Raw genomic sequence first — 22,936 nt, 5'->3', positions numbered from 1 at the left:
TCATCTTCCCTGGTCAGGATGTGGTTTAGCACATGGAATTTCCGCGTCTGCATTTCCTTTCTGTTTCCTGAGTCAGGGACAGGAAAGCAAAACCAAATGAACACAATGGGGCAGGCACATGGTTTCCCTGACTACAGCACTGGGATCTAAGCTACAGTCAGAGCCAGAGCTGGGATCTAAGCTACAGTCAGAGCCAGAAGCTGCCATTTAGGCAGCCCATTTCAGGATTTCTCAGAGAGACTACTCAGGCAATCTGCTCTTAATGTAAGAATGCCAGGATTTGCAAGTAGCCACAGGTGTTTATCTTGTCAACACCCCTGCCTACCATTTCCTGTAATAGAAATGTAATCATTTTTTAAAAACACCTAGCAATAGATATAAATTGCACATTGTCCTTTCACAATCAGTTCCAGTGCTTCTAAATGTGCTAGGTGTATTCTCAATGTCCTCTGCAGAGGGGAGCCCACTCCCTCATAGACTGGCTGTTCCTTTCCACAGTTTGGGAGTTGTAAACATCTGTGTGCTGCTTTCTTAAAGGGAGTTGTGAACAGATTATCACATTATCACCTATAAATTATATGGGGAAATGGCCAAGGATCAGACAGCTTCAGAGTGGAGGCAACCTCTCTGTTCCATGTCTGGTTATGGCAAGCTTCTAAGAAAAGACACACTATCTCCAATTAGTAGGTCCAACTAGTTGTTTAAAAGTGTGTGTGTGTGTGTGTGTGTGTGTGAGAGAGAGAGAGAGAGAGAGAGAGAGAGAGAGAGAGAGAGAGAATTCATTTGTAGCATGTGAAGAAGGGAAGGGGAATTTGACACTCTGACACTCTAAGTGATGAGGACAAAGACCTCCCAGATGGACTATAAAGGCCATGTTTTGATATTCTTGTTTTCAAGCCTGGGGCACAGGCTGAGCAGGCTTGTCATTGCCTGGGCAGAAGCCCTGAAACCTATCTCATTGAGACCTTGGCTGCCCTGGAGAAGGAGAGAAGGTAGCAGGTGGCAAATTATTCAATCCAGGCTGAAATCCAACTGGACAAGGGAAGTGTTTAGATGGTATCACAAGTCAATTGAGCAGAACAATGCTTCTCTAAGCTCTTTTACCCTAGAGGACATTTGAGTAAGTTATGCTGCCCCTGGAGCCTGGCTCCTCTCCCGTCTCCATTGTATTTGCACGCCTCTGTTGATGTCAACACTGTGATGTTTGAAATCATGATCCTGGCATAAAGGATTCCTAGAATATTGCTGCAGGCCCCTGAGAAAGAAAGATATGGAATGGATAGGAGAGGTGAGTAATAAGCAATGAAAAGAATTAAAAGAGGAAATAAATAGGAAGCAGGGAAAAAAAATTGGGAGAGAATTAAAGGAAGGAAAGGGGAAGGACAGTAGGGGGTAAAATAAGGGGTAGGAATGGAATTCACAAAGAGAGCATAAGTAGCCATGATAAAAAGAGTAGATAAAAAGAAAATAGAAGTTTGGAAAACACTGAGCATAGTGACGGGCACATGGTAAGTGCTTAGTTAATGATGTGTAAGGAAGGTGCTCTTATATTATTCATCATTTGATGATGAGAGATGTGTGACTCAGAGAACTACAGCAATTTTCCCATGGTTATAGAGCTAGAATTTAAGGCCATTATCCTTATAACATGGATTTCCACAAAGAAGGAAAGAATGAAGAAAACTTTACTGAAAATAAGGTTTGGGCATTACATAGAGTAGCAACTGTGTTTTCTCAGCTTAAAGTCCCCATCTCTGTCTCTCTGAGCATCAGGTAAAAGCAATTAATGAGTCTCTACTGCCTACTCACTGGTCAGTAGAAATGTAGTGGGGCAGGTTACTGTCAAAATGACTGAGGCCTTAATTATCAAGCAGGTATAAGGGATACTAAATGCAAAACTGCATAACATGTTGCAAAATGAAAACATCATTCCAAACTGTCAAAAGTACCTATGGTGAGAAACAGGTCTAGATATTTGTAGGGCTTCTGAAGGCTGTAATGCAATGGGTTTCTACATATAGAAGGGGGCCTTGTTTCAGGACCTTTGTGGCTTGCTAGATCTAAGCCTCATACCTTCAGAATCTCTATAGCATCTTCTCATGATATGAATAAGACCTAATTTAAAAGCCAAGACAGGGTGCTACAGGCATACTTGGTGGGATAAGGAAATGAATGTTTAGAAATTGATCATGGTAAAGAACTCCAAAAGTCCAAGGAAGGTGGTGCTAGTACTTGAGTTGATTCAGTCAAGAGCAGCAGGGTCTTATGGGTAGGCAATGAGCAGTTATGGGGATTTACAAAGTCTACCCCAGAAGATGGCATCATAGGTAACTCTTGGAAGGTCTGGAAACCAAATCTGGTGGCTATTCTTAGCTTCTGACTACCACGGCTGGTTAGGTTAATAGAGAGCAGCTGGGGACACTTACTCTGCCTTTCATGGCACTGCTATGTTTAAAGGAACCACAAGCCTGTGGATTTTATTTAAAGGCCTGAAGGAGGAGGAAGCTTAATTCTTGCCCTCACTGAAATGATTCTCTGTAATGAAACTAGCTCAAAGTTCTTGGGAAAGTTATTCCAGTCAGTTCCATTCACAGTGCCACTGCAAAATCTCAGATAGCAAATGTAGAGAACAAACACTGTCACTATCAGAAAAAAAGGGGAAAGGGAATGAAAATGGGATCCCTAGCTTGTCCCCTAACTTTCCCTTTGTTTCTCCCTTCTCCTTCCCTTTCACACACTTTTGTTTCATTTTACTTTCTCTTTTCTTTCTTTCTCATCTAGTGAAAAATGATGTTACTTTGCAGTAACATGTATTTTAAAATATTATTTAATATTAAAAATGTTAATATTTAAGAAATAGCTTTAATAGGTAACTTACTTTGATACATATAACCTCCCAAAATACCCAACTTTCTATGAAAACTGATCAGTTATTATGAGAACCCAGCGAGACAGGTTTTAGAAATGATGAGCATAGTTCCGGCAGGAAAGCAATTGCTCAACAAATAATAATTGATGGAATTCCTCAGTGGTAGCAAAGGGCAAAAAAGCTCATCATAGGAGTACTTACTCATTGAAAACCAGGTCAGGTGCAAAGTAGAGCATCCTGGAGTTGACATTAGTAAAGGACCGCCAACCCATGGCAAACACCATGAGTCCCATCCAAGAATACTGAATGACTGCCATCTGGTCATCCACATGCAAGTTGCGGAAGCCTGGAGAAGATGGAGCAGAAGTAAAGTCAGATTGCCATTGGTTGTCTGGCTTATGTCTGGGCCTCTGCTTTGCTGAAAATTTGGCTCTCGCACAGCTGCCAAGAAGGACTAAAGAACATCACTAATGGCTGTAGATGGAAGGGTGCTGAAGAAAAAAAATCTGTATGGTAGGGACCCATTCTCCTTCACTAAGCTCTTCCAATGAGAACATGATGGCATCATAAAAGGTACTGGTGTTTGGAAGACAGTCACAATCTAACACTACTTATAGTGAGTTGACTCTTTTCTGAGCCCCTTAATTCTAGTCCTCATTTCATCTTCACAAGGCATAAAATAGGTACATTTATTATCCCCACTCTGTGCTTCAGTGAAAAGAGTTACAGAAAAGCCCAGGAATATGTTCAAGGTCATATGGCTGTATCTAGCAGAACAATTTCCCAAGCCCACATTCTTGATTATTCCACCTTTGAGAAAATTCACTTTAATTGCCAGTTCTCCTGCATGGACAGTTCTTCTCACTTTACAAAGCTGTATTCTAGTTGTAATTTGTTATCATCCATACCACAATCCTGGGAGATGGATACTTTTCCATATTTGGGAGGTGGTTAACAACCATTGCTTTCTCTACACCCCTCTTTAGGCTTTTTTCTTCCATGAATCTTTTTTATGTCCCATGTTTTCTTTCTTTTTTTCCCTTACTTGGCTCTGACCCTCCCAGTTTTATACCCTTTTGCTACACCTAAGTTGCTACTGTTAGACAGAAACAGGCTCTGTATGACCTGCCACACTAGGTTAATTTCTTGTTCACTTGCCTTCTGATAATTTATGTCCCATAACTTCCTTGAAACTTAAAATTTGTTGAATCCGTCATGTTTTTCCAGGCCTCTGCCCAGGCAGCTGCCTTTGCTTATGATCTAACACTCAAATATGTTTCAGATGGTTTTACAAAGCTACTTCCTCTGTGAAGCATGTTCTAACTTATTTAATAACATGGACCTATGATTATTCTTCACCTTTTCAGGGACCCTGGAGTAGCTTTAGCTGACTAAAGAACACAGTTCAGAATATTGTGATTGATAAACGGACACACCTTTCTTCTCTACAAGACTTCAAGCTTGTCTTCCTACTCATTTTCACCCCCTAATACATAGCATAGCACAAGTTTTGACTGGGCACTTGAAAAAACATTAGACACATGAAGAACAGGTCCGAAATATTTTTAGTCAATTTATATAGACTGGGAAGTTGATTCCTTCCAAATGGCTTCCCTTAAGTGCAGAAAGCAGCCTTCAAAGTGTTACATCTGTAATAACAAATAGGCAGAGTATATATGACCATATTTTCCTAGAATATATGTTCGTTGCATTGTTAACAATTTTAAAGTATTACCCCCACAGCTCATCTTTACCAATACCTCCTTTACTTTTCTCTCACAATTCAGAATTATCATTAAGACTATTTATTCCATCCCAGAAGCAGAAAGACACACATGGTATATAAGTCACTTAAAACTGGATATAAGATATATAATACAGGATAACATACTAAAATCTACACACCCAAAGAAGCTGAGTAAGAAAGAGGACCCTGGGTAAGATGATCAATCCTCACGCAGAAAGGCAAATGGAACAGACATAGGAAGAGGGAGAAAACAGGGAACAGGACAGGAGCCTACCACAGAGGGCCTCTGAAAGACTCTATCCAGAAAGGTATCAAGGCACATGCTGAGACTCATAGCCAAATTTTAGATAGAGTGCAGGGAATCTTTTGAAAGAAGGGGGACACAGAAAGATCTGGAGGGGACAGGGGCTCCAAAAGGAGACTAACAGAATAAAAAAATATGGGCCCAGATGTATTTCCTGAAACTGATACTCCAACCAAGGTCCATGCATGTAGATAACCTAGAACCTCTGCACAAATTTAGCCCATAGCAGCTCAGTGTCCAAGTGGGTACCCTAGTATAAGGAGAACAGGGACTGTCTCTGACATAAACTCAGTGGCTGGCTCTTTGATCACCATCCCTGAGGTGGGGGGACACCTTAGCAGGCCACAGAGGAAGACAATGCAGACAGTCCCGATGAGACTTGATAGGCTAGGGTCAGATGGAAGGGGAGGAGGACCTCCCATACCAACAGACTTGGAGAGGGGTATGGGAGAAGAAGAGGGAAGAAGGGTAGTATTGGGAGGGGATGAGAGAGCGGTCTACAGCTGGTATAAAAAGTGAATAAACTCTAATTTATAAAAAAAGATAATTTTAAAAAATTAAAAAAGAATATTTCTTCCAATTTAGAGCAAATATCTGTGAATTGATCTCATTTGAAACTAACGACCGTAGATGACAGGAAATGTGACACTTATTTTATCAAAATGGAATCTGAAGATTAGGACAGTTGTGTGACTTGCCCAAGATGTTGCAGTCAGTATGGCTCTACTGGACTTTGAATCCAGGTGGATCCACTATTTTCATTATCTCCTGGTGGTCAGAGCTCAGAGATTATGTGGGTCATTTGCTTTTTTTTTGCTATGGGCTAAATTGTGAGGTCTTCACTATGAGAATGCTCTCTCCTCACTCACCCACACTCTCACCTTCTTCCATTTTCATTTTGTTTTAGATCTTAAGTCTTTCAGTCATAAGTTATTCTACTAGAGTCCCTCATAGCACAGTCCCTCATGGCTGTAATCTTAGTTCCCAGGCCCATCCTTCTCTCATCATTGTATTGAGAAATGAACAGACTGGCTGGAGCCTCAAATTTCAGAAACTCTCTCCTGGAAACATTCTGTGATATAGAATCTCTGGGTATGACTCTTTCCTTTAGAAGACAAGAGGGCAGTTTTAATGAGATAACATTTAAGGTTTAACATTTAAGACTTCTGGGAGTTTGAACTGTGAACATCTGTGGTGTGATGCAGTAGATAGGAAAAAAAAAACACTTGTTTTGTAAGCTTTGATCAGGGGTGAGTATTAAACTGTGAAAGTATCAAAGAAATTATCTATATCGATGCTTCCCCCATTCTCCAACACCAGAGAACTAACAAAATGGTGAAAAGAGGACATTTCAGTTAGGCTACAATACGAATTAACAGTACTTAGAGCTGCTTAGCACTCAGACACAACACCTGTGCACATGCCAACACTGTAAAACACTCATTTGCCAATATAGGTGTGTTCTGTTTGTAATACCTGACTGTTCATTTCATGCACAGTCTTTGAAGTAGCCTGCTCAGACTGCATGGCTAACAAGGGAAGTTAGGGGGAAACTGTAGTCTTAGGCAATGTTGGACTGTTCTGATGAAATACAGAGTAATTATGCTCAGATTTTGAGACACCACCAAGAAGGAATAAATGATGTTTCTTTTTTTTTTCTCAGTAGAATCCAATCAACATTGTTACTAGCAATCATCTACACCATTGGAAGTATATAGTCTCATATCTAGTTGGGGGCAATGTGTGAAAAACAAGAAATTTCTGTTGCTCCAGTGCAATGGCCATCTTCAAAGAAGAGAGTTCAAACCTGAGGTCAATGTATGAGCTCTATGGAAGACTGGTGGCAATTTAGATTGAGCTTAATGAAAGCTATGACTTTAACATCTAATCATTATAATTATAAGCTATCATCTGGAGAGCACCTACTGCTTCACCTCCTGTACTAAATATTCTTTATACATAAACTCTTATGCTGATGAGAGTTCTCAAAGTGTTTAGAAAGAGCTGCATAAAGACCTTTGCTTTACTCAAGGTTATATATCAATTCATAGGTAGGATTCTAATCCAGATCCATCTGATTCTAAATATACTGTGTTTGTATAATCGACTCAGGGGTCTCCAATTTTTAATTATGACTATTAATGTGCCAGGGACATTATGAGATTTCCAGATATTATCACCATCACAGAAAATGTACAACAAAAATTCATCTGACTAGGTTCTTGTATAGGACAGAAACTCAAATGTTGAATGTGCAAATTACTGGAACTAGTAAGTGATTATGGACAATTTGAATAGCCATTCTTATGAATGCAGTAATCAGCTTCTTTTAGGAGCTATTCTTCTAAATGATTCGGTGTCGGAGGTCATATATTCTGGAAAGGCAGACATTAAACTGATTTTGGCTTGCAGATTTGTTAATGTGAGAAGGTTTCCCATGCTGTCCACAAGTTTAAGTTGTGGACAGCCAGTATTTCCAGGTTAAAGAAATTCTACCATGGTCATCTGCACTAGGTTTTTCCTAAGACCACCTAATTAGAAAACAAAGGATCTTAGCTCAAGCTAAGTAACTAGTCCAATAAGTCAGTTAACTTCTTTGAGCTGTGGTGTGTGAAACAGAAATAACAGGACCCTTTTGAGACTCATATATATGGAAAGGTTGTGAATCCTATAAAATGAGACATGTTAAATATTTGGAAATTGAGAATCTCCATTAAAAATGGCATCAGGACAACCAGCTGGATAAATGATAATAATGTCTTTTTTTTTCTTGTTTGTATTCTTGCTCCCTGTGTGAACTCTTAGTTTTGGCACAGTACATATTCAGCCACAGTCCTTGGGCTTCCTGCCCAGTAATCTTATTGGCTACTTAAACTCAGTTTTCTGATATGAGAAAGTAGGAGGGAAGTTCTAGAAGCTGGGGCAGGGGCCTTGTGAGTTAGAACTACAAAATGAGTTCTTGACCATCAAAATGCAATGTTTTTAAAAGTAGAAAGCCCATTATAGGATTCAAGCGGCCTTCAAGAAAGTTTTGGGCCCTCATTATAAAACAAAAATGACAGAAATGGGGGGAGGGTGGCATTATACAAAATCGCTAGAGTTCATAGGTTGAGAGTAATATGGAATTAAGAGGGCCTGGGTCAAGTTGTGTTTATTTTATTTTATGTCTGTTTGTCTGTCTGTCTGAACAAATGCAGGTATTCTTTTCTTTAATTATAAGATTATCACACATCTTGTCAGAATTTAATTCTATGTAAAGTAGAGGAAGGGGCACCTACTTCATAGGGAATTTTTAAGATAGACGAATCAGAAAACTATTTTTCCCCCAATAAATGTCAATCTGAACAGCAGTTTTCATTAAATGGTGAGTTAATCTTTGACTTGACAGGCGGAGACTTGGTTGTTGATATTTCAAAAGAATCTTTGAATCATATAACCTCAGGATTAGGAGAATCTTTAAAGAGCTTATGCTTCACTGCCTTCCAAAATGAGTTCCCAAGAGCCACAAGATTATGTGACAGTGACTAGTAGCATATGGCTTAATAAGGGGTAACACTGAGGGAAATGAGATGGTGAGGTGTTGAATTCTGGCTTTAAATCAACGAAGTCTCTTATATCTGTGTACATTTTTTAAAAAGGAAATAAACAATTTGTTTGCTAAAGGAATGTTTGTGAATCCATAGATAAAAGATATCTAAAGCTTTCTAAATCTATTATTGTTGAATAATAAGACTTGTTTTAATAACAGGTGGCTTAAGGAAGTTAGTTCCCATTCATTACAGGAGCTATCCCAAGAGAAGTAAGATAATAATTTGGTAATTCTTACTATGACCTAACCTTTCTTCCCACTATGATTTCTAACGTACTGTAAAGAACATTAAGAGTTCCTTAGAGTGAAGTTTAAAAGTTATCAAGTTAGTCCAAAACACTCTTGATCCATACAAATAAAGAAACAGTCCCAGAACAGTAAAGGATCACAAATGGGTTTTGAGCAGAGCTAAAATTCCTTATATTCTGGCTTCCAAGTTTCTTTCTACCACACCATATAAAAAATCCTATGAGATAGTTCAGGCTTAATACTAGCTCTGGAGTGACCTTCCATAGAAGAGTATCTTGAAGTTTATGTAGCTGTAGCTGTAATATATGTGATTTGGAGTTAAATGAAAAAATATGAGTACTGTGCATCAGTGGAGTCATATGGGGTTCTGGCATGCTGTCTTTCCTCTTGCTTTCTGAGTTTCAATTTCGTCAATGTTAAAGTGAAACTTTTTTTCTATGAAAATCATTTCTCCACAGAATGGCATTGAAGACTGCATGAGTTAGCAAGTACCTGGGCCAAAGAACCATTCAATAATTATGATCTCCTTTATCCCACATCCTCATTTTCCTTACCAGGCAAAGCCTTGGCCCACTTGACTACATGTACAAGCTGTCTCTCTCCAAGCTCATTGAGGCTAGTTAACAAGGCAGCAAAGGAATCAGGCTGGTTGTTGTCATGTCCAGCACACACCACTCCTGGCTCGATGGCTTCCAGGACATTAAGAAAGATAGGCTGACATTCATAGCCTTCAATGTGTGAAACTGTCATCTTCTGTGATGGGTCCTCAGTGGGGCTGCTGGCATTGGAATTTTCTCCTTCCTCCTGTAGTTTTAGATTTCCAAGTTTTTTCAGCTTACGTGCTATTGAGAAATGAAGACAAAACAAAACAAAACATAACTTTATTATCAGTGGCCAAAAATATACACTATAGTTACCCAGTTAGGAAAAGTGACTGAGCTAAAAATAATTAACCATAAAGATCCTTTTCTCTCTGGTCATAGATTCTAAACTTCTTAAGGACATGTTTATTAGCACTGGTTGATTTATCATCCACAGTCCCTCCTAAGCCCCAAAGTTTCAATGTTGCTTTCTCCTTTGATCCTTGTTCCAGACCACTTTAGTATATTATTGAATCAGTTCTGCCTGAATGTGGGCGTTAGTATTTATACTCAGGACCAATTTATTCATTTACAAAAAACATTTTTGACTGGTTCCTTTATTCATCTATTAACCACTTTTTTTTGACAAATACTTGTTTTTAGGTAACATGAAAACATTTTTTTTTTTAGAAGAGAAGTAACTACTGAGAAACAATTCTGGAAAGTGCCAGAATGGTAAAAACTACAAGAGAGGCATCATGGAGAGGGGAAAAGAGAATCTAACTGCATGGTGAGATTAGGAAATACTTCACCTCAAAGGTGGCATTTGACCTAGAGCTTAAATACTGATAAGAATTTCACCAGGTAGAAATGGGTGGAAAGAGCATAAAGAAATGGGAGCAACTAGAAATCAGTGTGCTTATAGCTTATATTGCATATGTGCAAACATTGCTATCTATGGTGGTAGTGGCCTGGTTTTAATGGATCATGTGTACTGTGCTAAGAAGCACAGGCTATATATTATAGGTAATAAGCAAATAAAAAAAACACTGTAAACAAAACAACAATGTAAATGTGCTTATATTTGATATTAAGAAGTCTTATAGGTTTTATGCAAATACTGAATGTTATAAACAAGAGAGTTATACAAATGCATTTATGTTAGAGAAAGGGACTAAAAAAACAAAAACAAAAACAAAACAAAACAAAAAAACCACCTGTTGAATGAAGGTCTGGACTTATTCTGTGGGTTATAAAGGGATACCAAAAAGTATACTGGCTTGGAAATCAGGTCCCTTTTCTCTATATACAAATTAATTAAATTAATTAAACTCCTCACTGAGACAATATTCTAAGTCCTTATTTTTACTTTCAATTGTGAGACTCAAATTTGACAAAGTTGATCAGGCTTGCTTTGAATTTACTCTGTAACCTGGGAAGGACTTGGATTTGTGATTCATCTGTCTCAGCTCCCCAAGCAGCTCTCTGAGGACAGAAAGGTTGTCACACACTCACGTCACTGTACAGGTTCACAGACTAGATTTATAGCTGTTGAGAATTTAAGCATCAAATGGGAATGAAGTTAAGAAAATAGTCTGAAAACGTTTTATATCCTCAGACTACCATGTTATCCAACCTTGGGACTAATGAGCAGGAATTTTCTGGTGTTCTTTCTACCACGAACTATAAAGTACCTCAGATGTTGTCTGAATGATATTCATATTTGAACATGTACACATACTGATTTTCTTCTTTAGCAGAAGTGAAAAAAGTAAGATAAAGGGTTAGAACCTGTAACAGTATTTAAAAAAAAATAACACCATGTCTCTGACTTTGTCAACTGTCCATAAAATGGAAACCATATCAGAAGACAGCCTTTAGGATGCTAGATAAATCATTCTTTACAACGACAGTAACAATAACTCCAAACTCAGTCATTAAGAACCAACTTCCTGACATGCTCACACATAAACACACACACACACACACACACACACACACACACACACGCACACTTTCAAAGTCCTCTGGCATTCCAATGGTTACTTTGTTCTGCTTTCCCTAGCACGTATATCGGTAAGTATAAATCATTGAAAAGGTCATAACTCTGAGATCTATCACAAGCAGGTGCACTGGGAGTGTACCATAAATTGTGTTTTCCTCTAATCCTTTAAAATAATAATTAAAGAAAAAAAGAAAGATGTGAAATAAAGAGAAGTTGATCCCTCAATTCAAGTGTATACATGTGATAAAACCTACTATATATCTGCTTCTGGCGCCATAGAAAAATGACATATCTGGAACAGACTTTAATCCCTAATGAGAAAAGTGAGTCCTTTCCTGTAAACTCTATAATGCTCATACTCAGTAAATCAATGTAATAATAGATTGCATGTTTGTATCAACACCTAGGTTAGGAAGGAACACTAAGAAGAAAAGGGAAGAATAAGGAAGCCTTGGAACCCAACACTGACTGGAAGATGACCTTGTCCAACAATCATTTCTACAAAATTGGACCCAGCTATTAATAAAGAGATATGTACATCTATTGCCAACTTCTACCTCCTACTTACGGCATAAGGTCCGGTGTTTGGTATGAATTAGCCTATCTCCTCTCAGAGCAAGAAGCCTGGCCCTTACAATGTTTTGTCATTTGTTGAATCCATTTCTTACATCAGGTCTTATACATAGCATTACAAACTGATAATGCCTCTGTAATGTTCTTGGTGCAGTTCCCAGACAGACGCCACCATTATTGCTGGTATTTTCTAGTCTTGAATTTAGGAAAAATAATCCCAATAATCTGAACCCACTTCCACTAGAAAATCCACATTCTCTGTTCTTTATCATGTGGTTTCTCTGAATCCCTAAAATTTCACCTCCTTTGACTATATATAATCTTTACCCTTACAATGAACTTTACTAGCTAGCATCACATCTAGAAACAGAGAAAACAGAAATTATGAAAGTTCTCAATTCTTTGCATAAATGGAAACATATTTGGGGTACTGTAGTGGAATAAAGATTCATAGCCTGGCAAATAGGAAGGGTCCTTAGAAATCATCTTATCCAGGGTTCACAGATTCAATTATATTCAAATTTTACCGAGGGAATACAGTGTATATGTATGTGTGTAGAAAAGAATGGTTGGCATTCTGCCTGGCAAACTGGAATGAAATGTCTTACTGCCTTCCTAAGTCTAGAGCTCATTTATGCAGCACATAAACTCTCTCACGAAACATGCATACTCTAAGTTAAATTCAACCCTTAGCTATAACTTTGAGATTCTTGTATTAGTTCAAAGTTCCAAGTCAAAGATGGAGAAGTTAAAACTAGCAAGGTGAAACAATTGAGTGGCAGAACTAGGATTAGAACTAGGGTTCTTATTCTTTTTTTTATAGTCTTTTTTTTCTTTATTAATTACACTTTATTCACTTTGTATTCTCCCCTGTGGTTCTCTCCCTCCTCCCGTCCCAATCCCTCCCTTCCTCCACCTTCTACATGCATGTCCCTCCCCAAGTCCACCGACAGGGGAGGACTTCTTTTTCTTCCTTCTGATCCTAGTCAATTAGGTCTCATCAGGAGTGGCTGCCTTGTCTTCTTCTGTGGCCTGGTAATGCTACTTCCCCCTCAGGGGGAGGTAATTAAAGAGCAGGCCAATCAGTTCATGTAAGAGACAGTCCCTGTTCCTATTACAATGGAACCCACTTGGATACTGAACTGCCATGGGCTACATCTGTGCAGGGGTCTTAGGTTATCTCCATGCATAGTCCTTGGTTGGAATATCAGTCTCAGGAAAGACCCCTGTGCTCAGATTTTTTGGTTCTGTTACTCTCCTTGTGGAGTTCCTGTCCTTTCCAGATCTTACTGTTTCCCACTTCTTTTCTCAGATTCCCTGCACTCTGCCCAAAGGTTGCCCACAAGTCTCAGCATCTGCATTGATAGTCTGCAGGGCAGGGATTTTCAGAGGTCCTCTGTGTCAGGCTCCTGACTTGTTCCCTCCTTTCTCCTTCTTCTGATGTCCAGCCTCTTTGCCTTTCTGGATAAGAATTGAGGGCTCTTATTCTTAATTTAGAATCCCTTGTGATTCATTGCTTCTTTTTTACTAATTTATTTCAGCTCTATTTCAGTATGGACCTTTCTGAGCTCCTTTCTAGGCTTGCACTATTTTATATAGTAGCCACCAGCCCTGTGGGGCCCATTAAAAGAATTAAGATAAACAAAAAAAAATGTGATGCTTGAGTCTCACTGGACATATTGCTAATGTTTAAAAATGACATGTAGCCAATGGCTTCTCAACAGAACAGCACCGATACAGAACATTTCCATTATCTCAGAGAGTCTGTTGAAGAGTGCTGTGAATATGGCCTGCTCACGGAGGCAGCTGTTCTAGTTGCCATACTATACTGAAGCTATTGATAAAAAAGTTAAGAATTCAAAATGAAAGTAAACAGATGAATCCACTGGGTTTTATTCAAGAGGTACAGGGACAAAGAGAGTAGTCAGTGCTATTACAATCAATGAGATTTAGTCCGTTACCAGTACTCTGTATAGTGACTAAAATCTCAGTGAATGATGACTTGTGGGCCCAAACAGATTCATTTTAAGCAAGATCAATATGCATAGAGACTGTAGGGAAGATCCATCAAGACAAAATCATTCACATTTCTTTGAGTTGTGCCAACTGGAACTTGGCTGGCATTTTCATATCTTTCTAGTTCTATAAGGCATTTGCTTGAAGAAGAGAGTTTGCATTTCCATTTACCTCCAGGACCCAGGTAATGTGCTGTCTGTGTGACCACAGTGGCTCAAGCCGCACCAGGTGTTCTGGGCTATCTGGCTGAAGAGCATGACTGTACTAAACATAATTGAAATCGGATTCTATTCTTTCTGTGGGGATCCTCTGTTCTTTCTCTGCAGCAGAGGCCTGCATGTTGCTAGACGACTTAGAATCCTAGACAATTAAGCTTGCTAGTCTCAGCTGTTGCTCAGTGCCCAAGGCCTTGTTTTCTTCCATGAAGGCCGCCCCCATGCTTCTTGCTTCCCCTGCACCTGAGCCCCAGAGTCAAAAATAATTCTCTATGTGAGGTACACATCAAATAAGTGCCATGTCAAGGTAGAGGTTTTCATAAACTGAGTGGCAAAAGTGGGGGGCAGAAAAAGTGTGTAGTTCTAATGGTGTACGTACAATTCTGTGGCTCATAACTGTTTTTATACTTAATTTAGACTAGTAAAAAGAACCGATACCCACAAGGTATGACCTTGTTTCCATCTGATATTCAGGGGTCTGGAAACCTTGGATCTTGGTATATCAGTGGGGGGATAGTAGATTTCTGTGAATACTACCGCCACAGCACAAAGAGAGCTTTCTCATACCAAGTTTCATGATGTATTCCTACAGGGGTCTATATATGCCTAATTTGTAACTTCTCTAGCCTCAATGATCTTTAGGGATGTTTCCAGATTATATTCTTGTTTTCTAGGGTTATATACTTTTTTATTCTCGGGCAGGGGAGAAGTGTAGGTGATGTTTCCAAAGTCTTTGAAACTTTGAATTACTGTTACTAAGGTCAAGGATGCCTCTTTTCCTATATTTTATCATGGAATTTGTAGTACCAAAGAACTATCTTCTCTGGGACAAATTGTTAGGATGGCCTCCAAGACTCTGATTCCCACAAGTATATGCATCTTCTTTCAGTTATGCAGTCAAATAATAATTAGGATGTTGCTGTGAAAGTACCGAGCAGATGATGTTAAAGTCTCAACTTAGTTGAGCATTAAGACCTTGGACTCAATCAGGCAAGCTCTTAAAAATCTGCAGCTCTTTCCATTAAGACCGTCACCATTTGAGGGACTCAACAAAAAGACTATTCTTTGTAGGTGGTTTTGAAAGTGAGGTCCCCCGAAAGAAACATAACTCTCCCTTCCACAGTAGCTATCAAATACCAATAGCTCCCCAGATAAGGTTATAGTCTCAGGGCCCTTCATCTTCTATGCTGTAAATTTTACCTGGCTGGATCTTGCAGAGGCCTTATGTAATTAACAACAGCTACTATGAGTTTATGTGTGCAATAGGTATTTCATGTCCAGAAGACAGCATTTCACAGCACTCTTCCTCATCCTCCAACTCTTTCATTCATTTCTTTTACTCTTCCAAGTTGCTCTCTGGGCCTTGGTAGGGTCCAAAGTAGTAGGTGGGAATAAATAAATGCTATTCTGAGTTAAAAGAATTCTGCTCATGAATTTTGGCCTAGAGAGTTTTGGGGCTCTGGCATGAATCGTATCAGTCATCTTTCCATCTACCAAAATTAGAGTCCGTGGATCTCACTATATGACTTTAGGGTTAGAAGTTTAGAGGCAATCTAGATTTTGAGCCAAGGCACCTTTCCTTTTCCATAGGCATTCTTTCTTCATTCATGTAGAAAGTAGAATATGAGACTGTTTCTCCAACCAAGGACCATGGATGGATATAAGCCAGAACCCCTGCACAGGTATAGCCCATGGTAGTTCAGTATCCAAGTGGGTGCTCTAGTAAGGGGAACAGGAACTATTTCTGACATGAACTCAATTGCGAGCTCTTCAACCTCCCCCGCCTCCTCAAGGGAGAAGCAGCCTTGCTAGGCCACAGAAGAGGACTTTGCAGCCAGTCCTGAAGAGACCTGATAAGCTAGGGTCAGATGGAAGGGGAGGAGGTCCTCCCCTATCAGTGAACTTGGAAAGGAGCAGGGAGGAGTTGAGGGAGGGAGGGTGGGATTGGGAGGGAATGAGGGAGGGCGATACAGCTGGGATAAAATTAAATAACCTGTGATTAATATAAAAAAAGAAAGTAGAATATTTAAAAATTGATATTATAGTGTGTGTGTGTGTGTGTGTGTGTGTGTGTGTGTGTGTGTGTAGATCTTGGAGGAGGGAAAATGGGGTTGGAAATGTTGTGTATACAGTACACATATAGAAAATTCTTAGGAATAAAATAGTTTTGAAAATAAGGGGGAAAGATGGAAGGACCCAGAGGAGACAGGAATCTTACATGAAGACAAACAAAGACAACCAACCCAGTCACATGAGGGCTTACAGAGACTGAGACATCAACTAAGGAGCATGCATTGTCTGGATTTAGACACCCCTGCATACATGTACTTGAGGGCAACTTGGTCTTCATACAGAGAACCTGGAGAGTGGAAGGGGGGACCTGTCTCTTCTCTAACATGGACTGTATTGCCTGCTTTTGGAGCACTTCCCTGCCTGGCCTCAGGGGATGAAGATAAGAGCAGTCCTGATGTGACTTAATGTGCTGGAGAAGGTTATTATTAGGGAAGGAGGGAAGGAATCCCCTTTTCTGGGAGAAAAGGGAGAGGAGAAGGGGGAAGAAGGGGAAAGTAGGGGGGCTGGGAAGAAGAGAGGGAGGGGACACCCTTAGGATGTAAAGTAAATATATATATATATAACTAATATAAAATTAAAATAATACAATAATAATAAAAAAATAAATGTTTACCCTAAAAAATACATAGCTTCATACTGTGTTTAAAATGTTTTAATGACTCACCATTTTTTTTCTAAATAAAATGACACACACACACAAAGAGAGAAAGAAAATAAAGCTCTGAAGTCAGACTGTCTCCTTATTAACAATGAGTTTATTACTGTGAGACTCAGGGTAAAAATTCAGTCTTGCTGTGCCTCAGGTAACTCATTTCTAAGCTGTAGACAATATTAGTACCTCAATCATAAGATTGTTTGAAGGAATATAGACACCATGGTGGCATCTCAGGGTAGAAGACAAATTCCATACGACTGAAAAGATTCACATGTGTTGAAATGTGCTCTGAGCTCCAGGAGGAAGAAGAAAAAAATGACAATGAAACTTTAAAATGCAATGTTATTATAAAAGGCTTGTTATTGGTTGGTGGTGATATTAGAGTCTTACAGCATATGTAGTCAGGAACAAATTGCTTGTTTTCTTCTATATGTTAGTTTTCCAGTCTACTTAATAAAAATACGATCTGATTACTCTCTAGAAATAATATTAGGACAAAATGAGGTAAGCCTGATGAGACCTTTCTGAATCCTGTGAAAAATATATGCCAATATAGACAGGTGATGACTTTTCTCAAGAATGGACCTCTGGCAAGAAACACTCTGAAAATCTGCTTGTAGTGGAAAAATTGTGAGGAGATTCTTTTTTTTTTTTTTTTTTTTTTTTCCTTTTGAGTGAAATATTAAAGGCCAAACTGATAGTTTTCAGAATCATTATATAATAGCAAGTTCTAATGCACAGGGTTGTGGTTTTTCAAAGGGTGATGGTGGGGGATGTGTGCATACAGAGTGAATTAGGTAGGAGCTCAGAGAATTCACCATATGTGAGTCTTTTCAGTGGTGTAGAATTTGTATTCTACCATGAGATCCTACCGTGGTGTTTATGTTCCTTCAAAGAATCTTATGATTGAGCTACTAATATCATCTCTGGCTTACAAGTGAGTTAACTGAGGCATAGACAGACTGGTGGCTTTCACTCTTATTGAGCCACACATTACCGTGTGTTCACGCTCTTTATTCTAAACAGATGAATGTTCTGGAAAAAAAGTAAGTTCTTTCTGAAATTTACAGTTTCCACTGTGGCTAAAATCTAACAGAAAAGAAAGTGAAAATTCAAAGAATTACTAGCTCTCAGCCTGGTATACCAGTAGAGCCTTTTGGGGCCTATGAATTTCTTCAAAGGTCTCTGTGGAAAGTCAAAGTGAAGTTTAATATGTGGCCCCACCTTCTTTCAAATCAAAGTTGCAGTGGTGTAGTCTACACCTATGTTGGGGGTTTTCTGTCAGAATTTATTTAAAAAAATATTCCATTTTCAAAGCAAAGATTTTGGGAACCCAGATGTTGTCTATGCTTTCCCTCACCTTATTTTATAGATGGGGAGAGAAAATTAAAAAGGCAAGTCATGTTCAAACACAGAGTTAGTGACAGGACAAAAGACAGAATCGCTAGTTTTAGCTTGCAGGGTTAGGTATTCTTTCCTTTCTGTCAGCTTCACAGCACGCTGTTAGTGAGAAGGGTTGGAATCAGAAATCGTAATTAGATTGGGAAAAATTTAGGACATGTATTACAGGTAGAGAACAAAGCCAGTCCTTGGTAAGCATGAAGTGAGAGCTTAGTAGGGGAATGAGACCAAGTGGGATTAATAAATGTATGATGAATACCCGTTTAGGCAAGTAGGCTCCTTGATCCCCACCTCTGCCTCTTGACTCCCGTTCTCATCCCAGTCCCAATCCCTGGTCAGGGGAATAGCCAGGGAAGAGAATATCAAATTTTATCTTTCAACGTTTATATTGGACTATTTGTTGTAATAGTTTTTAGTTTGTGGAGGAGTAAACATAATTAATAATAGAATTATATGCAATGCTGCACATCCTTGCCAACACAGAGAAACTATTTCCAAGTCTCCCTTCTCTGACTACTGAGCCAGAGGAAAGGGGTTTGTTATCCAGATGCCATCCTGAGTGAGGAGCACAGGGTCATTACCCCAAATCTGCCCCTGAGAAATTGTAGAGCCTGGAAATGCTTTTGCATACCAAGCTTTTCCACTGGAAAAAGAAACTACATAAATTTAGAGCATACATGCTTTTACAATTACATTTAAACTGACATTAAAAACAAATGCGAAACAGTCCATGCTGAACAGGTCAGCATGACCTGGAAAGCAAACAAGAGATTTTTTTTTCTTTTCTTTCTTTCTGTTTTTTTTTTTTTCTTTTTAGAGAGAAAAGAGAAAAACAGGATAAAAGCCCCAGTGCCCCAGTGTTAGCCACATTAATTCTTTCAGTCTGATGTAAATTAAAAAAAATGCCATTGGTGTATTAATGGTTTTATTACAGGAAAATTTCACTAGCAGAAATATTCAGTATTCAAGCAAATAGAAAGAAGTTTTTTTTTGTTTTGTTTTGTTTTTTTTTTTTTAAATAAACCACATTAGCCTTTCAATTCACATTAGAGAGGTTCTTGGTGGTCATATTAAAATTTTGCCCCCAGGACGGGGAAATGACCCTTCCAAAATTCTTCCCTAGTTTATCTCCTCCAGAATACGGCTAAGTAAAGAGAAATAGGAAGACTGTGTGCATAGATGCAAGTGTTCCCTGTGTGTGCACACGTGCCCTTATGCATGTTTGCATGCATGCATGTGTGTGTAGGTGGTGACTGGAAAAGAGGCAGGACAGAAAAGGCAAGTCCAAATCAAGGAGAGAGACCAGTTTTACTTTCATTTTTTGTCTGTTCAGGCTTTTTATAGTGAGCTTCCAACAGGAGGAAACTACTTTCAATATTGAGGTTGTCGGGAGACAAAACAAAATACTGTAAATGCTAAGTGTCTCTTCCATTACATCAATACGATATTTGAAGTGTCTGATGCAGTCTCACACCTGAACTGATGAGAGGCAAGAGTTTTCTATGAGGGAGCAGCGGGGAGTGGAGGAAGCACTCAGCTGAGAGGAAGAAAAGGCAGACCCGATTACTCTTGTAGACTAGCCTTGGAGGGAAACAAAGGAAGCAGGCATTGCTTCTCAGATTTGCCCTCTTCTGACTTATGAAAGGTTCAAGATGTGTGGGCTACTGAAAGCAGAGTCACCTTGACTTTGGAGAGGACTGTCTGACTCTAGTTTTACCCTCCAATATTTAAAGAGAGGGGCTGGCTGGTGACTCTTTCAGAAGAAGGAAAAATTTTGTTTTTCCCCCCGTCTGTGGATCAGCAACTTCCTTCAGGTCTTATGTGCAGGCGAGGTTGAAAGACGGGTCTTTGGCAGAAATCCAGAACAGCCATTTTTCCCCGTCTGGTCATTTTGTGATACATGTAATTGCCAAACTGTAATTTTTCTAGTACAAAAGAGTGTTTGTGTTAAAAGTAGTGGCTTAAAGATGGGTTTGCACCTCCTATGCTCAATAATCAGATGACTGAGTCAGGTCTTCTGAAACAGGAGGCATCTTGTACAAGAGTGTAAAAGGGTGGTGCCATTTTAGAAAGGGAGTTTTCGTGCCTGTTTTCTTGTTGGAGAGAGCTAAATGAAGAAATGAACAATTGCTATTTGTGGATTTATGTTTCTTTTCTGGCTTAGTGACAAATGTACTTAAGAACTTCAACATGAGTATGTGTTTGTGTACCTCTCTGTACACAATAGCGAAGAACTAATTTTTCAGAGTAGAGCATTTGAGGGGACAAAGAATAGGAAGGCACAATTTAATGTTTTCATTACAGGCACTCAAAGCCCAACAATTCTTTCATGATGGTATTCTGAATTTGTTTGCATCAGCCAAATGGTCCCATAAAAATCCCAGTATTCTCACTCAGCCTGGAAAGGAGATCATTCGAAAATGATTATCTCTGTGCCTAATAGTTCACTAGTTAAAGCTTCCTTGCCATATTGACTGTCAAGGAGGAAGAATCCTCAATTTCTTTTGGTTTCAGTTGCCAATATGATACTTCATTGTGCTGGCTTGAGCTGGTAACCTTTCAGGTTGGTTAATATCTCTATTTCTTTTTAGTTTCAAATGCCAGTCCAAATTTTCTGATGGTGATAGTACTCACATAATTTTAGTTGCTGACTGTCAGAAGCTTGAAATGTCCCTTACCAATTTACTCCTACTTCGGCTTCAGAAGCCTTCTTTCAATGGGATGGTAAGCCAGTAGGAAAAAAAAGAAATTAGCACACCTGGGTTTATATTTAGTACAAATTATTTGGACTAAGTAACATGGAATCTGATGACAAAAGAAGTCATCCAGGATAGTAATTTTGCTTTCAGTTTGCTACTTAGACTTAAGCTGTCATGGTAATATTATCAATAAATTCATCTGGATATTTTATTGCTTTCTCAGAGAGTAATTACTTCTTTTCCTAGTCTTCTATGCAATATGATCTCAAAAGATGTTCAAATGTGTCTAAAGGGCCATCTTACCAAAGTAAATTGTCCCAGTTCAGTATGATAAGAAACATATCTCACAATTTATAACCACAAATAGAATGAGTTCAAATAATCAGTTAAGGGGCTGAAGAGATGGTGCAGTGGTTAACAGAACTTACTGCTTTTCCAGAGGACCTGGGTTCAATTCCCAGCACCCACACAGCAGTTCACAACTGTCTGTAATTCCAGTTCCAGGGGATCTGACACCCTCATACCAGGACACATATAGTAAAATCAAATAACCAGTTAAATTATAACAATGAAACTATTTTCATGGATTGCCATTTGAAAAATACTTGTCTTTGTGTGTGTGTGTGTGTGCGCGCACACACACACACATATATACATATATATGTTTTGTGTTGTGTGTGGTATTTTCTGTTCAGTACATTAGAAAATATTATCTATGACATTGCCTTTTTTCTTTCATGAGCAAATGTGGGATTTTGGATCTCTCTTAGCAAAAGTAAACACCAATAAAATCTTTCTAGGACTATCACATTTTAAGAATTCAAAGATTTTAAGGAGAGATTTTACAAGCAAGATTCAAGTATTAGATATGGAGCATCATCAATTTTTATGATTAGAAAAAATGTTACTTACCTCTAAACATAGTTCACTAAAAGCAAGTATTCAGAAACAGAGAAAATATATGTCCTCTCTCAGATAACTGGTTTGGAGGTAAGAAAGGAAATACATGGTCTCTTTACTCATAAGTTTCCTTGAAAAGCACAGCTGAAAGGAACAAACTTTCTCCCTTTCCAAATGTGTGTGTTTGTGTGTGTGTGTGTGTGTATGAATCCAACTGGAAGATGGTAATTATGGTCACAGATAGAAGGTTTCAAGTGTTGAGTAAAGAGTAAATCAGAAACCAAAGGACCAAGGAGCAAGAATTAAATGTCATATTCAATAGCAGAGAAGGAGAAGGCTATATTGGTACCTGGGAAAACAAAGAAAGATCCATCTTTACCTAAAAGGGGGTAGATGGTGCAATAATTTTTGTTTACCTACTTCATGATAGGTATTTACATGTATAACAACTTCATAGAAAATAGTATTCCTGCCTTATAGCTGGGAAAAATGAGGCTTAAAGAGAGGTACAGATTTTCACAAAGTCACCAAAATAGTGAGTGGCCAAATTAGGCTTTGTCTAAGTCTATCATGTTATTTCTACTGTACCTCCCTCAGAATTTTGGTTTATGAAAAAGGACTTTTGTTGTAGGTCACTGCTAATTTTTATCTAACATTATTAGTCTTTAAGTTCCATCCTCAATGGCACAAAAAACACCCCAATGTTCTAAGTGCCAGCCACATGTTATATATGTTGATGGTCAAACATATAATGAAAATTTGCTACTCTATACATCCTTTTGTGATGCAGAGCTCTTAAATCACTTAGGTATCTGAGAACTGTGTGTAGCAGAAATATGTCTTAGAACTGAGACTCCATGCTTGCATCCCCAGTGTGGTGGTTTGAATAAAAATGGCCCCCATATGCTCATAGGAAGTGACACCTTAGGAGACCTTGTTAGAGTAGGTGTGGTGTTGCTGGAGAAAGTGTGTCCCTGGGATTTGGGATTTCAGATGCTCATGCAGTGCCCAGTGTCACATTGTCTTCCTGCTACCTGTACATTCAGATGTAGAAATCTTA

The 22,936-nt window shown here is 38.8% G+C and overlaps 1 protein-coding gene across 3 annotated transcripts in view; it reads right to left on the bottom strand.

Annotated features, from left to right (window-relative positions):
* Positions 1–22,936, bottom strand: part of Ar (androgen receptor) — a 208,926-nt gene that overhangs the window by 8,732 nt on the left and 177,258 nt on the right. For all 3 annotated transcript variants that reach the window (XM_060375668.1, XM_060375667.1, XM_060375669.1), the window contains exons 4-5: positions 9,313–9,600; positions 3,071–3,215 (exon numbers count right to left, since the gene is read on the bottom strand). In XM_060375668.1, the coding sequence (XP_060231651.1) occupies positions 3,071–3,215; positions 9,313–9,600 (433 nt within the window). The remainder of the gene's footprint in view (positions 1–3,070; positions 3,216–9,312; positions 9,601–22,936) is intronic.

The sequence above is a fragment of the Meriones unguiculatus genome, chromosome X, assembly GCF_030254825.1.
Source record: "Meriones unguiculatus strain TT.TT164.6M chromosome X, Bangor_MerUng_6.1, whole genome shotgun sequence".
Taxonomy (NCBI): Eukaryota; Metazoa; Chordata; class Mammalia; order Rodentia; family Muridae; genus Meriones; species Meriones unguiculatus.
The sequence above is the reverse complement of the archived record's forward strand: the minus strand, read 5'-3'. Positions and strand labels throughout refer to the sequence as shown.